Genomic DNA, 16472 nt, shown 5'->3' with positions numbered 1-16472 from the left:
TTGCGGTGAAGCTGCAGACCTGCTACCCTGTACCCTATAGCCCCAAGTTTGAGGCCTGACTGATCCCTCTACTTCCTATAGGCCTACCCCCTGTGTTTATCTTTTGAGACAAATTGCTTACTAAACTTTCAGAACGTCAGGTGCAGGTAACTTGCATGAGTGTGCATCAGTACACATACAGTACATGAGTATCCATTGGTGTAAGTGTGCAAACTCATGGATATGTGTGTGTGGTTGTGTGTGTATGTATACTGTACCGGAGAATGTTTGGGGAGATTTATAAAGCTTTTAAGTAGTACATAACAGTGATTTTGATGATTTCCTATGATAATTTGTATTATTATAACTTCATATCTGTAAAATATTGATTTTCATTCCGCAATGGTACAAGTAAGTATAAGTAAGTATATATACTCTTTTGATCCCATGAGGGAAATTTGGTCTCTGCATTTATCCCAATCCGTGAATTAGAGAAACACACTCAGCACACAGTGACACACTGTGAAGTGAAGCACACACTAATCCCGGCGCAGTGAGCTGCCTGCAACAACAGCGGCGCTCAGGGTTTGAACCGGCAACCCTCCGGTTACAGGTCCGAAGCGCTAACCAGTAGGCCAAGGCTGCCCAATGTTGCCTAGGGGCAAAAACTAAGTTTATATCATCATTGGAACGTTAAAGTGAAAATTACAAAACAACAGGTTTATTCCCTGTGTTGCCAGGTAAAACTTTCACAACAGAGTCCAGGTATGGGGATGATGATGATGAGACCTCATTCAGTGATAGGATTTTTACAACTACAGCCTCCCTTGCATTTGCAGTACTTGCAACAACGGATACCAGCTACCCGACAGGGACACCCATTCTTGTGTGTACACTTGCCACACGAGCAGGGATCTGGTAAACCTTCAGGTTTTGAGATTACAATCTCAGGGACTAATAAACTGCCCTTTCTTACAAAACCATAAGCATCTGCATTTAAGATCAAGGTTGTGTCTGTACTGTAAATGGTGTTTGGACCCAAAGCTGCTGTTGAATAGGCTCTTTGTATATGTTTTATTGCATTAGTTGAGGTGCAAGCGGCCCTCTCAAAGTCCATCTTAAGGGCATTACTATCGAACGCAGCAATGTGCAGGTCATCAAATTTCTCCATGTCCGTTGATGGTTTGAGACATTTGACCAAGAATGTTTCTGCCATTTGTGTTGCACTCTGTTAGCTGTGGACAGTTGACATTGAGAATCAGAAAAGAGTTGTGGACAGTGTTCAGAGCTGCAAGTTTGGTTGATATTTTGCTGCTTGTATCGCACCCAGTCAGCACATGTAGTGCTGGGAGACACAGTGTGAGCTTGTCTCCCAGCATTATGCAGATATCATGAAGTGGTAATATTGATCTTTTCACTCCTGAGTTGCGGATGAGCCAGAACAATTGTTATGTACACAAAGACATCTGTGTCACCTGATGACAGTGTCAGTGATGTACTGTAGATCCATAAGTTGTTCTCTCACTTTCTCCAGATCTTTTGGAATTTTGTAAAAATAAGGTTTCAAATTGGTATGTACCAACTTACTGTATCTGTTCTTTGTGAGGAATAACTTCATGACATGAAGACATTGTAACTTCATCAATTTGTCTGAGACAATCTGGTGATGAAATTGTCCCCATTTTGCAAAAAAAAAAAAAAAAAAAACACTAGCGGCTAGCTAGCTACAATACACATCAAATTAAATATAAAACTGATACAAATTCATTATAATTATTTAAATACACAAAACTACAACTCATGGTAATGATACGTAAGAAGACATGCCAACACGGAGAATAAAGATTTCCTTACTTTTTGTGATCTCACAAGTCATCTTGCTTTAGAGCCATGTGCTCTGCTATGACCTTAGGTCACTATGGCTGCCAAGTAAACTTTTGTTGGAGAAAAAAAAGTTGGAGGTGATGGCGTAATGACCACAATATTTAGAACAGGAAATGTAAGCTTTTAAGTTTTTAGTTGTATGTAATAGGTTGACTGTTTTTTAGCCATTTTCTTTATATCAAATCAGAATGCTTACACTCTTCTAAGATCTTATAATTATAGTCACTGTGAACATTGTGATCACCTCAGAAAGTAGCTTCAAGGGTACGCATATTTAATGGAGATATTGCTTCATTTGCATATTTTATTAAATTTTTTAGGCAAAGTGTAATACAAAAAGTATTTCTCTTAATATGAAGATTAATCTGGTAGAAATGTATGGGGATATCTATAAAGGGGAAAAAAGTCCCATTCACCTGTAGTGTGATAATAGTGTCTTCTGTTGTGGTCATTTTCAGGACTTTCGTCCCGGGTACAGATTTTGGCACACACCCCACGTTGTTCAATGGGGTCATATTAGTCTATAACAGTTGAGATATTCTCCACTAAATAAAGTGCATACAAATCTTACCCAGGACCTCTACTACTATGGGATTCCATCCCCTGAACATGTCAAATGAGTGTAGGTGGTCTGATAATGTACACCCTAGGCAGTGAAGAGACGGAGCATGATTTCTAGCACAAAAACGCTCCTCCATGTGTGTGTGCATGTGTGTGTGAAGCGCTGGCCTCTTATAAGACCAGAAGTCAGAGAGGGGGCAGGTGTTCCTACATATCCTGTTCTGGAAAGCGGAGGCAGTGGTCAGGGTGTGGGGGAAGACAGCAGAGTTATTGAGGGGCTGTGTAGCTGCACAGATTAATATTGAACGGAGCTGATGACACGGGTGCAGCACTGAGAAGATTTTCATCCATATTCAGCAGGCCCGAACTGTAAGCTCCACTTGGCTGTACTCATGAATATGGATGACGGACTGGCAGGAAGTACAAATATCTAACAGCACAGAGCCAGGAGACAATGAAAGAGGACGGTGGGGGGAGACATAGAATTTCCTATTCAAACAGCCCACACAATGTACAGTATGACTAATCCTGTATATCATATGTAGAAATACAATTTAATCGGTGGTCCTAAGTTTCTTTCTTTTTTGGGGGGGGGTCATCACAAAAAAACACTGCTACCCATTGACAGTGAGAAGAGTATCAGGTATCATATACATGTATGACCCTAAATGTGTAAAATTAGCGGTGTTGAATAAACTAGAAATCTGTGATTTTGTTTAAATGGCTGACGGCCAACAAATGCAGGTAACTGAGAAACAAACCTGTCACCAAGAGAAACCATTCAAGGAGGTACTAACGTTTAGCAGCCTTTATTTCTGACACTATGCTAAAAATAGCCTGAATGGAAAGAGAGAACAAAAAAGCCATTCCACTATTCAGAGTTTCATTCAACTTGTTTTTACTGTTTAGCCATGTGTCTCTGATAAAACAAGCATTTCTGTCATTCTTCAGACATGGGACAAAATGTTTTCTCCAACTGTAATTGGATTAAATAATTAACATGAGTTTAACTGTAAATGTTATGAAAATAATAATTAATTAATAATAGAACATATTTAACACAATTATCCCTCTCAATTTTATTTAGGCATTATATCAAATTTAGTCATTACATCAAATCTGTGATCATCATCAAATGACTTCTCACTATAACTAAATTAGAGCTAAATACACTGAAATAGCAGAGAAGGCAGCTAAGCGAGGTTGGAGTGCACGATTAAGGCCTATTGAAATCGGTGCACGTGGGTTTGTGGCCAGATCTGCTATTGGCTTGCTGTCTGAATTGGGCATTTGTGGTCGAAGTCTAAGGCAGGTGGTTAGTAACATGTCTTTAGCAGCAGAACGGGCAAGCGAATGGTTGTGGGTAAGGAGAAGTTACCCTTCCTGGGGCGCAAGCTAAGGTAAGCTAACTGGCTCATTTGTTTTGTGTTTGTGATGGACTGTGCCTATGTTGATGGTACTTGGCTAAGGTTTTTTATGGTTTATGGTTCAGTCCGCATCAACGGGACGGACCACCCTAGCCAACCTTGACCATGCCTGGGCTGGTTAAGAGTATTTTGGGTATTGGATATTTCAATGTGGTAATATGGTGGCAGCATGGAGGGGAGTGTCTCCAGGACGCTGGTTTCACTGTTAAGCCTTCATGAGGTGTCGTGGGCCTAACTTAACGAAACATCGGTGAATGAGGGTGCCCACTTGATAACCCCAATGACATGCCGCATACTATACACTGCTGTTGGATGGGCCATTTGTATTGTCTTTGTGACCATTTGTTGGCGGATTTGTGGGTAGTGTGCTTTTTAAAGTTAAACTTGAGCAGGGGCTTCTGAATGTGTTTTTACCTTGGATTTTGGCACAAGGGATTTTAACATCTAATCCCAGGACTGTACGTTAACTTTTTTTGCAACTAGCACTGGTGCTACAGAGGTTAAAAGTTTTGTAGCATCAGCCACAAATTCTGTAGCATCGATATAACAATCACAAGTAGGGCAGTTCATCAATTGTGGTTGAGATCTAGGCAACTGGATTGATAAAAGCTCATGTAGTTGTAAACATCTCACCTGGCTACATTGTGTTTGAGATGAACAAAAGCTATCAGCATGATATGTTATTTGGTTGTTGTGTTATTGTAAAAACAAAAAAAACAATCCCTGACAGTTCCATGCAGTTCGACTTTTCAACGGGTAGGCCTATCAGGAAGACAGGTCATGCCATGGATTTTTTGTTAATTTTTCTTATACATATGCATTGGAGGTCAGTTCATTTATTGTTTAATAAGTAGAAGATATGCTGAAGATTTTATTCCACTAAGATTTAATTCACGTTTAGTTCATATGTCCAAGTTTTTAGATTAGAGTAGGCCTACATTCAACCTTATTGTCATTGCACGAGTGAAATATTGTTTTACATCTAACCAGTGGTGTAAATGAGTAGGCTAACTGACATGTCAAACAGTACACCCTTGAAATGCATCCCTAGACTGTTCCATACACATAGGCTACAGTAGATAGCCTACTGAAGATAGCTGAAGGTCTGTGGCTAACACAGTCGTAATTAAAGTGTCGTGAAGGTTTTTTCGGAACCGATCATGTTCTTGTATAGGTTATTAAGCACTACTAAGCGAGACTATGTTGCGCATGAAGCATGAGGTGGGCTCATATTGACAGATATAAGTGAACGTCCCGGTGGACTTTTTTCTTCGAAGTTTTAGATCTGAATGGTGTTTGGATACTAAGTTGTTCGTTTTAAACTGAACTAAAAGTGCAAAGCAACAAGGCGATTGCCACAAACTTCTACCTCTGCTTGCCTAATCTGAATTCACCAGTCGGAAGATACTTTCGCTTTAGACTAAACATAGCCACTTGTTTGATTCGCGAGGACAATTTGCAAGGTGTTGTTTGATTTGGAGTTGGATTGTTTGGATACTACTGTAGGCCTACTAACAATTAGACATGCTTTTTAATCGCGTAGACTGCAACTACCAAATTGAAATCAAAGTAGGCTACATCGATTCCCCTCTCACAGAAGTAGCCTATACATACGCACTTCAAACAAACAAACAAGCGTTTCACAGGGAGCCGACACCGGGCGCGTAACTGAAGCGTTCCGTTCGCAACGCGCAAAAACAGAAGATGGGTCTTTTTTTTTAACGCTGCCTATGCGGCGCTATCACATCTGGTGTAGCCAGTTGCACTGATCACAGTAGAAGGTAATTGCTGTAGCCTCCCTGTCAGCCTCACACGTATGCATTGTATTGCCATAAGCAAAACTGTATCGCACCAGTGCTACGTTGGTAAATCATCCATCGCACAAACTAATTTTTTTGTAGCATGTGCGACATATATGTCGCACTGTACAGCCCTGAATCCTGTGTATTAATGTAATAGTGGACTCACAGATGAGAGTCAGTCATAAGTAATAAACATCATTAATTTAAGTGTTTTAAGAATGATTAAAAAGAGACATGAAAAGCAACATTCAAAAATCTCCTATGAGCAAGACTATATTCCATATGTATTTTATAAGGTTTCTGCATTAGGTAATAAGGCAATATAAAGGGCAGCTGTTACACTTAAGAACTATATGCCACATTTCACCTTATCCATATCAGGTTTTTATAATTTCTTAACATTTAAAACATCCGGTGTAACAGCCATGACATGTCAGCACAGTCATACATTGGAGGAATACAGTCAACACAGTCATACATTCTGAGGAATGTAATTTGTCACAGCATGCTTTTTTTCCCCCTTCTCAATTTTGCATCATGTTTTGCCCCCATATTTAAAAAATACTTATTTGTGTGTGTGTGTGTGTGTGTGCGTGTATACAATTTTTTTTTTGTGTGTGTGTGTGTGTGTGTGTGTGTGTGTGTGTGTGTGTGTGTGTGTGTGTGTGTGTGTGTGTGTGTGTGTGTGTCTACTTCACTTCCTTTGACTGAGATTTGAAGGCTTTATTACAGACTGCCTGCCTGCAAAACACAACCCAATAGTGCAGTAGGCAGAAAACTCTGTGGACTATCAGACACCCTGCCAGCCCAAGGGAGAAATGTGTTCCTTTCTACTTTTTATACATTCTGAAAATACCCCAGAAAGCCTGTCAGCAAGAGGGATATAAAGAAGAAGAGGGAGGCAAGGAGAGAAGAAGAAAACCTTAAACTCCAGCATCAGTAACCAAAACACCAGAATGATATGTGATTGACAGGTTTTGCAGAGATTATTTTTTGGTGCAGTCAGTCAAAGTTTTTACACATGACATGAGCTGCAAATACTGAGGAAGATACCCTGGGAGGCCCCAGCTAAAAACAAACATAAACAATCCCCAGTCTGGTCTATGAGGTGGACCTGCTATTTTCCAACTACCCACCGACTGTCCTTCCTGTTAGGTCATCATGTTCCACAGCCAGAGCACTCTCCCATCTCTATGATTTCTATATTTGTTTGAGCCTATAAGGCTGGAAGACCGATGCTTTAACATTAACTAAAATTGGTTGGTCTAACGCATCAATCATCTGCACGTTGGTGGCATCTGCAACTGAGTGTTAGCCACTTTCCCACTGACAGTTCTGATGGCTTTTATGCGGAAGTGCCAATTTGTTGCGGTGCTACAGAAAACTACCCACTTCTGAGTCCATCAGTGGTTCAATTTATGATTGCGCAATTGGAAGAAAGTTTTTTTTAGTAGTATTCCCCCCCTCCTGCAAGTCATAGGAACTACCGTATTGGCCCGAATATAAGACGACCCTGAATAACAGACGACCACCTTTTCAGGACTGACTTTTTAGAAAAAATAAAAAATAAAATAGAAACAGTTTTATGTGTTTTATGTTAATGAATGACTTGTTTTTTTTTATAATGCCATAAAAGTGCAAAAGATAAACTGTGGTATAGGCTACCAATTACAAAAGAATTGAAACATAGCCTCCTTCAATAACTGCATTAACCATACACATCTAACTGTACAGTCTTGAAACAAGCAGGTGTCATGTCAAAAAACACTAGCGTTTGATCAGCATTGTCCATCTGATCCAAGTGGTGTGAGTGAGTTGTCCTTAAGTTGATCACATAGGCTACCGCTTTCCTCGAAGTTTGCGACGCATTATTAAGGCTAGTTTTGAAGTCGGTGGGTGTGTTTAGCTCTTTAGCGATCTTAAAAGCCTTTAGATGTATGGCTGCTCTGGTAATGGGCATTCCGTCATTACGTTTTTCTTACGTTATAAGACGACCCCACTTTTTCCGACACATTTTGAGAAAAAAAAACTTGTGTTATATTCGAGCCAATATGGTAGTATGGAAAAACACTGAGAATATCCGTGAAAGGAAACATTTACAAAACATTTCATAAATAATAAAGACCACTATCTTTTCTGATATCAAAGATTGTTTACTGATTCCTTGCCTGATAACATATTAAGTTTAATATTAAAAAGGTAAATGGGTTTGCTAGTATGATAGCCACCCACACGCTATGATACAAGGTAACATTTCTAATTAATGTGATGGCAAGCTATTGATGTCATGTAGTCTGCATGTATGGATGTTGCTGTTGGCGAACAGTGTGACACGAGTTAAGCTTTTTTTTAAGTTGGCAAAAGTTTGAACTAGCCAACCCCGCTGGTGGGAAAACGCATGGGACTCATAGCGCTGTCCTATTGCGTGCAGAGGGAATTTGAAAGACAACCGATTATCCCTCCCCTCGGACTGAGCACTGCCAACGGTGAGTGCCCAGACCATACATTTTAACGTGAGTCTGGCTTGTCAGGCTAGATAAATACATCAATGACAGGACATCTTGCTCAAGTGAATGACCCAGAGAATCTCCTGCCTTTGTTCATACATGAGCTCACCTGATTTACTGCCAATAACTGCAGGTCTTCATATTAATGAACAGTTTGGCCACAACAAAAGAGTGGTAAAGAAGGGCAGAAGATCTACTAAGACGCTATCTTTAAGGAAAGAGTTCATGACATCCAAGGTTGGCCGGGAGAGTTCATGTATTATGTATGCCTAATCAGGGTTCGCAACCTCCCGTGATCATTGCGACCAGTTGATGGGCCTCATTAGATTTCAGAAAGGTCACTTTGTTTCATTTCTCTCTGAAAGAACACATTTCATATGCCTTCTGAGGATATTATTAACCTTTTTAAAATCCAGCCACACAGAACAGATCCCGCTGTGGGTGCATGTGTGTGTGTGTGTGTGTGTGTGTGTGAGACTGAGGACCATGATGCATAACCTCTTAGCCTGTAGGGCTGGGGTAGATATACAGGCCACTCAGCTCTCAGAGCCTTAACCAGCTGATTACATTATCATCCTAACATGCTGACCTCAATGTGCCTTTTAAAGAATCATTCAGCTGACCTGCTACCCATCCGATCCACGAGCCATCGTTGTGAACAAATACCCATTTTAGAACAGATCAGAGCTCATGTGTTACTTAACATGTTTTTTTTACATTTATTCATTTATCAGACATTGTTGTCCAAAGTGACTTACTGTACATATGTGAACTAGTCTATATTACAAGGGGTTACATAGTCTTCAGAGCAACTTGCCCAAGGGTACAACAATGTAAACCGGAAATTGAACCCACAACTTTTTCCCAGCTCCTTAGCCCCTACACTACCACCGCCCCATGTACAGTGATGGCCAAAAGTGTTGGCACCCATGCTAAAGTTGACTGAAAAGAGGAATATAAAATCATCTTTTGGAAATTGATCTTAATGCCTTAAGTGAAAAATGATGAAATATATAACCTTTAAGGACACCAATTTTCTTAGTGAATGAATAATGTATCAATGTAACAATGTTATTTCAGTTAGCCCAATGCTCAATGCTTAGCCCAATGCAAATCAAACCAGCTAATAGGCTAACTGAAATAACACCCATGCCAATCTCTAGGTATAGTGAAGGGTATGTGATGATGTGGGGCTATTTTAATTCCGAAGGCCAAGGTAACTTTATCAGGATGCACAGTATTCTGGATCCATGAAATAACTGGCCTTTAAAAAAAAAAATCTGCCTGTCTCTATGGGAATTTAACATAGGGGTGTCAATACTTATGACCCCTGTATTTTAAGGAAGAACATTTATTTATTTATGATACATTATTCATTCAGTAAGAAAATTGGTGTCCTTAAAAGGTTAGATATTTCCTCATTTTCACTTAAAGGAATTATCCGGAGTAAAATGCACTTTAGATCGATTTACGGATGATTGGGGGTACATACGTTGAGTTGACATCAAAATCATGTCATTCGGATGTGTTTTGAGAAAGTTCGATTGTACCGTTTTCAGTCACACAACTCGTAGCCTGGAAGTGAGCAGGGCATTTCAATTTCGCCGCTACAAAACGCTATTTTTATACCTCTTCTACAGTTCCAAACAACATAACACTTACGTGGTAGTGAGTAGAGTGTCCCTAAAGCCAAACCGAAGTATCCCGAGGTCTTTATGTGGTCGAATAGAGAGTCCAGAATGAATTTCATCAAGCCAGTACCTTTTCGGAAATGTTGCCATCTTTGCTGTAGGAGTCTTATTGCTGAGTGTGTTGTAACACGCTCTGGAAATTCACAATTTCGTCGCCTTTTAAAAAAAAAAAAAAAACATAGTCCAGTCCATACAACTTCATTTCAATTTCGAAAGAAATACTGGACTATGTTTTTTTTTTTTTTTTAAACGGCGACGAAATTGTGAATTTCCAGAGCGTGTTACAATGATTTTGATGTCAACTCAACGTATGTACCCCCAATCATCCGTAAATCGATCTAAAGTGCATTTTACTCCGGATAATTCCTTTAAGGCATTAAGATCAATTTCCAAAAGATTATTTTATATTCCTCTTTTCAGTCAACTTTAGCATGGGTGCCAACACTTTTGGCCATCACTGTATAGCTGAATGCAACCAATCAAAACTCTCTCTGCTTTTAACTAATGTAGGCCTAGCACATGAATATTATACATACTAGCATTACAAGATTGTTTCCATCGATTACATTGTCTAGTTCCAAAGTAAGAAGTAGATATGGTCTTGACATTCCAGTTGTTCACTTTTATTGTATTGGCAGCAACAGCAATAACCATTACTTTTCACAAAATCTCAGAAATAAAAAAATATATACTGTGTAATTTATTGTTTTGCATCCTAGTCAAAAGGACAGCTTACTCTACAGTTACAGCAGCAGTCTAGTTCAGTTTACACACAGGAATGTGCCATCATTGACAGAGATTGTGTCAGATTGTTTCCGTTAGAACATACATTGGCTGTACAGCAAAGTGAGCACAGGTCCACAAATGTACTCCTATTTCACAAATACCATATCCATTTTAAAAACAGTAAAATAAATAAATAGTACACATAATTGATCTTTTTTTTATTTTTAGGACATAAAAAAGATATTGTAATAAATGCACTTTGCTTCTTTTGCACTTCACCTAATCAGTTTTCTCACCAAATTTTTTTTTTTTTTTTTTTTGCCGTTATATTTTCTATATTTTTCTTTGGTGGAAATGTTTCATGAAACACATCCACAAACATAGCGAGGACCACAGTGTACTTAAATAAGATATCCTATTCTACAAGGTTTCACAAACTCACCAGTGAATGAATGGAATGTGAGACCTTGGTTAACTGATTGTGTGTACAACTTATTTGACAAGCACTCAAACGGTCATTAGATCACTATTATAAAACCTGAAGCATTGTCAAGTTGTTAATTTTCTTGAAACAAAGAGGTATCACATTTTTATCTGTACAAGGAAACTAGTTTGAATTTCCTATCCTCTAATCATTTTTAGATTAGAGGATTCCTTTTGTATCATTAGTTCTTCCACAGAATAGAAATCAAATGTGTTGTTTTTTTAACAAAATAATGACTTTGATAAGAAATAACACATAGGAAAAATACATTTAAAAAGCACTTTAAAGCACATAAGAAACCCATTCTTGTGAGTTCACATGAAAGCCCTCTGTCAAGAGGCTTCTGAGAGGCATCACCACTGGTCTGAGGCCAGCCAATGACATCGCTTAAATCCGTGGCTGGGTTGACAAACAAACAGAAAAATTGCCATGCCAGTGATGCCACAATAAAATGCATGATGCTTCATAGACACAAAGCAGGAAGTAGCACTAAAATCATGTTAGGCACATATCCAAAATACAGATCTAACTGCAATGCAAAGCCAACAGCCAACAGAGGATTTCCTGTTACGGAATATGTGAAAAAAAGCCAGTTTGACAAAGGACTAAATCTGCTTATTTGTATGATACTGACTCACAGACTGGGGGAAAATGGATTCCATAACAAACTGTTGAGGGCTTACAAGATGAGACAGTATAGGGTGGGTGAGCTCAGAACTGTAATTACAGGCAATGTAAAAAAAAAGAGATCTGTGTGATTGTCGCAATCACCTACACTGACGGAACAAGAATCCACAGGCAGCATATCCAAGGAACAACAAACTTGCTGTGTCAAAGGAGTCATTCTATCTATCAGTTTTGCTCTCATGATTGTGATCCATCACTTAAAACACAGGATGATTTGAAACAGAGGAATATAAAGACTGTAAGGACTCTATCTGACAAATCCAAACAGATATTTTCTCAAAAGAAATTCTGAACAGTTTTGAACGGTTTGCCAGCTTTTCTAAACATGCACCCCTACCACTGCTAGATCTGTACATATGCAGAAGATCTGTACATGTGCATCTGCTACAAAATCCTGCGAGAGGGAATGATACTGACCAGTAATGTGGACACAAAGCTGGGCAAGGCTATAAACATAAGCTGCACTGGTACCCCCCAGCACAAGGCTGGAGCAGCAATCTCAAAGTAGCAGTAATAGAACGATGGGGAAGGTCACAAATCCAACAGTTCCGCTGTACAGAGCAAACAAAGCAAGGCCTTCATATCTGCATGCATTAATCCTACCTGTGTCATCAATTTTGGGACAGAAATTGTCAAAGAGCTAAAAGTTTTTTTAGTTTGGGCCTGAGCCAAAGTGCATGACCTTCCCTTGTTTTTTTTCTAGAATCCTGTGTACTGTAGAGAGACTGAAATAATCACTTGTCCAACTAGTCATGGTCCCTTGCTTCTGTAGAGCAGAAAAAAAGGTAATTTTGTCCCATGCATGTGGCTTCACTTTTCTTGACATCACGAACAACAAAATGTGCTTCATACAAAACCAGAGTTAAGATCAGGTGTGGATTTTGTAGACACTGACAATTTCCAACACATCCTTAGAGCATGAACTCGACTTCTTTGGAGCAGCTGTAATGACCATAACTTTAACTACCCTCATTCACTTTAAAGACTCCTACATTGGGGATTGTTCCATATTCATACAGATCCCAATGGCTCTCAGATGGAGCAGGAGTTGGCTCTCTTCCTCGGTTTGGGTTCTCCAAAGTCCTTTCCATCATCTGCACAGCGGCTAAAGGAGCACAGTGTTTGTGACAGGCGACGCATGCCCAGGCGGAACACGCTGTTGGAGAGGCTATAGATGACGCAGTTACAGAAGCTGTTGCTAATGGCGAGCCAGGTGGTGATAAACGAAAGAGCTGGGCTGTCCAGCACATGTGAACTCTCCAGGAGAAAGTAGATGATGTAGGGTAGCCAGAGTGCATAGAAGACACTTGTGATTCTAAAGAGAACCATAGCATAGCGTCTGTCCGGTCCGTGCCCGGTGTGGTGCCCTCTGCTCCCGCTGTCTCCGCCCTCTCCACCCGCCTCCATCTCCTGGCTGGGGAAGCGTGCGCGCCGCTCATTTATCTCCCGGTTGTGCTGCTGGCAAATGCGGAAGATGTGGAAGTAGGTGAAGCAGACTACCAGGGCAGCAGGGGCATAGAGGAGGCACACTACAAAGCCCGTGAAGAGCGCAGTGGTGGGCCACGCTTGGGCGCACCACTCAAAGATGTCTCCGTGGTAACCCGGCTTACCCCAGCCAAAGAAAGAGGGCAGAAAAACGGCGCAGGAGTAAAGCCATATGAGCGCAATGCAGCCACGGAGCCGACATGGCGTCACAAGCTGGTTGTAGGACAGTGGCTTGGTAATGGCAAGGTACCTGTCCACACTGATGCCCGCCAGACACGCCATGGAGACACTTTTGAGCACAGAGATGACGTAGCTGAACACCTGACAGGTGATGGGCTCCTGAACCCCTGTGGGGTGGTGCAGCAGGGAGAGGGTGGGCACCAAGCAGCTCAGCCCCACCAACAGATCCGCATAGGCCATGGTCTGAATGAAGTAGCTTGTGGTGTAGTGGTGCAGCAGTGGCGCACAGTGGAACACGAAGATGACCGTAAGGTTGCCAGCAATGATGAGAACAGTCAGCAGCACGATGACGGCAGTTTCTAACACACAGGCCTCTGCGCCCTCGCTCAGACCCCATCCCAATGGACATGAGTGGTTCAGGCTGATACCAACGGCTCTGACAATGCTGCCATTTTCAGTGGGCGCCAGTTCGACAAGCCCCGACTGGTTCATTGTTGTAGAGGTTGGCCTTGTCCTGCCCCAAGAGGCTGACTGGGTTTGTGCTGTGCCAGACACACACACACACACAAACACTCACACACAGTTTGTATAGATGAGCGAGTAACTGGAGAAAGGTCTGGCCTTGTCAGGTAATCTTCTTTAGCAAACAGCTCAATCCTCTCCCTCACTCACATAGCTGGGGCTCAATCAATTGAACAGTAACAAAAATCAATGCAGGGCTCAGAGGCAGACAAAAAAGAAATGAAGGAGGAGAATGGTGGAGCACCTTGACCCTTACAGTTGGTCATGCTTGGAAGCTATGTGGGGTGTGTGGCTGACTGTTGGTCAAAATATATTTCCTCCAAAAACAAAAATCACTGTTAGAGTCCAGTGAAGATCAGTAAAGATGGCCATCACAGGGAAGAGTTATGTGTCTCTAGCGGCCCCCGCCTATCCAGGGTTCCCATCACTGCTCCTGTCACGCTGCAGTTCCATCAGATCCTAATGAATGCTTCTGCTGCTGCTGCTCTCGGAGAGCTGTGCTCGACCTCGCAAGGGCAGCCCAGCAGGGCCAGTCAGCCGTCAGCACAAAGAGTAGGCAGAGAGGGACCGAGTCTAGAAAAAAAACACTATTTCACTGACGCTGACCTACACTGGACAAAACCCAGCAAGGCACTCAGAACAACATACTTCTAAGAGGGTAATATGCTTAGTAGAGACTAAAAACATCACTTAATGTCTCAAACGGAACACTGGAAATTAAATTAAAAAAGTGTTATGGTTTCAAGTTTATGCTTTTAAGAACATCTGGCTTCTGTACTTAATGATGATAAAGTTTACAGTTGCAACAAAATACATTAACTGATATCGATCCCTGGATTTGTAGTTTTCATACACTGTGTCTTTTTACCCCCCAAACGTGATCACTGTCTGTACACCCCGTGTGCTCTCTTTTGTCCATATCAAAACACAGACACACACTAAACAAACAGAGAGCACTATGTGTGTGCTGTGTGTGTGCGTGTGTGTGTGTGTGTGTGTGTGAGTGTGTGTGTGCCTCAAAGCTCCCACTCCGCAGACCGCAGCAGCTACCGTGTTTACTGTGTCTCCAGCCGGTGAAGCAAAACGCAGCGGCTGAACCTGAATGGATCAACAATTTCTGAGATCATATTATGAGTGCCACAGCGGAGGCTTTGGTCTGCTTACTCCCAATCCATTTGCTTTTCATGAACTCCGCTTGGGCACATCAGAAGAAGACAGGAGAAAACAGGTCATATTCCTGGGGGAAGGGGGTGGTGGCAGGAAATGGCTCGTGGAGTCACCACCTCATCTGTGTGGTCTTTCAGCCGGCCGGGTGAATGGAAAGTGGCGGGATGAAACGCCGCGTCAGCACCACAGCGCTTATCTGAAGAGTCTCCCCTTTCAAATCCTGCCTGAAAGCCAGCCTCTGTGAAGAATCTGCAACCTCCCGTCTGGCTGCTCACAAACATACAAAACTTGTTTGTGTTCTTTGCCCCCAATGCCAGTTTCTTAGCCCCCGATACAAAAAAAGACAAAAAAATAAATAAAAAATGAATGTCATAAGCAACCACTTAACCACTACTGGCTTCGAGAGAGAGAGAGAACTGTTCTCTTACGTCCATCAGGTTCTGGTGGCAAATCCGCTTTCTTACAAGTGTCCTGTTTAGACTTCAATTTCTCTGGTCATCTCAGTGGGTCTCTTTATCCAGACCATGGCCAGCAACAAAGGCAAAAAACAAATACAAACTGAAGACTCCAGTGGTGTAAGAGAGGAGTGCCTTGGTCCCTGTGCTGCTTTCTCAAACTCTTCCTCTGCAAGCTCAAATACAAATCCAATCAGCCCATGCCGGACACCGGTACTGAAATCATAAGCATAACTGATGCCCTCACAGTCATTTGTAAAAATCTGTCTGTAATACCAGTGGACTAGAGGGAACTGCAGCTTTTCGAAAAGACAAACAGAAAACAGTAAATGAAAGCTGTTGCTGAAAATGCAAGCAGAGAGGAGCAGCCCCTCACCATCCACGCAGTGAGAAAGCGATGCTGCGACTGCCGTACACTACTGCCTCTCTCTCTGAATCTCTCCCACTCCCTCCTTCTTTCCCACTCCCTCCCTCCCTCCCTCCCTCCCTCCCTCGTGCTCTCCCTCTCCCCGCCCTCTGCTTGTGGCTGCACCTGAGGTCCTGTCTCCTTCTCCTCTACTGCATGACTCCCCATCACTCTTTTCTCACAGCTCCCCTCCCATCTTCCCTCTGCCTGGTGCTAAAAATGGAATGGATTTTCTTTTCAAAAATTATTAAAAGCTCTCGATCCCTGGATCCCTCCCTCCCTCCCTCCTCCTGCTGCTGCTCGTTCACTGCGACCCCTTCCCAAATTTATTCTCTCACACACACACACACACACACACACACACACACACACACACACACACACACACACACACACACACACACACACACACACACACACACACACACACCTACTCCCCCTCTCTGCGCTACCAGTGAGTGTGCACAGCCCAGTGACCGAGCCAAGCTATCCCTGCCCCTTGGTTACAG

At 41.9% G+C, this 16472-nt stretch overlaps 2 protein-coding genes across 5 annotated transcripts in view; both read right to left on the bottom strand.

Annotated features, from left to right (window-relative positions):
• Nucleotides 1-16472, bottom strand: part of rabgap1l (RAB GTPase activating protein 1-like) — a 106911-nt gene that overhangs the window by 56247 nt on the left and 34192 nt on the right. The window lies entirely within an intron of this gene.
• On the bottom strand, nucleotides 10542-14492 carry gpr52 (G protein-coupled receptor 52). 2 transcript variants are annotated; one of them, XM_076276020.1, is made up of 2 exons: nucleotides 13146-14492; nucleotides 10542-13115 (listed from the first exon to the last, which is right to left on the bottom strand). In XM_076276020.1, the coding sequence occupies exons 1-2, from the start codon at nucleotides 13903-13905 to the stop codon at nucleotides 12781-12783; spliced, it is 1095 nt and encodes a 364-aa protein (XP_076132135.1). In that variant the 5' UTR covers nucleotides 13906-14492; the 3' UTR covers nucleotides 10542-12780. The 2 variants fall into 2 exon arrangements, with proteins under 2 accessions (XP_076132135.1, XP_076132125.1); XM_076276010.1 differs by having other exon boundaries at nucleotides 10542-14492.

The sequence above is a fragment of the Alosa pseudoharengus genome, unplaced genomic scaffold (genome assembly GCF_046254945.1).
Source record: "Alosa pseudoharengus isolate Yale_2024_CS ecotype anadromous, Long Island Sound unplaced genomic scaffold, YU_APseudo_1.1 YU_APseudo_1.1_scf_11, whole genome shotgun sequence".
Lineage (NCBI taxonomy): Eukaryota > Metazoa > Chordata > Actinopteri > Clupeiformes > Clupeidae > Alosa > Alosa pseudoharengus.
Note: the sequence above shows the minus strand (reverse complement) of the source record. Positions and strands in the feature narration are given on the sequence as shown.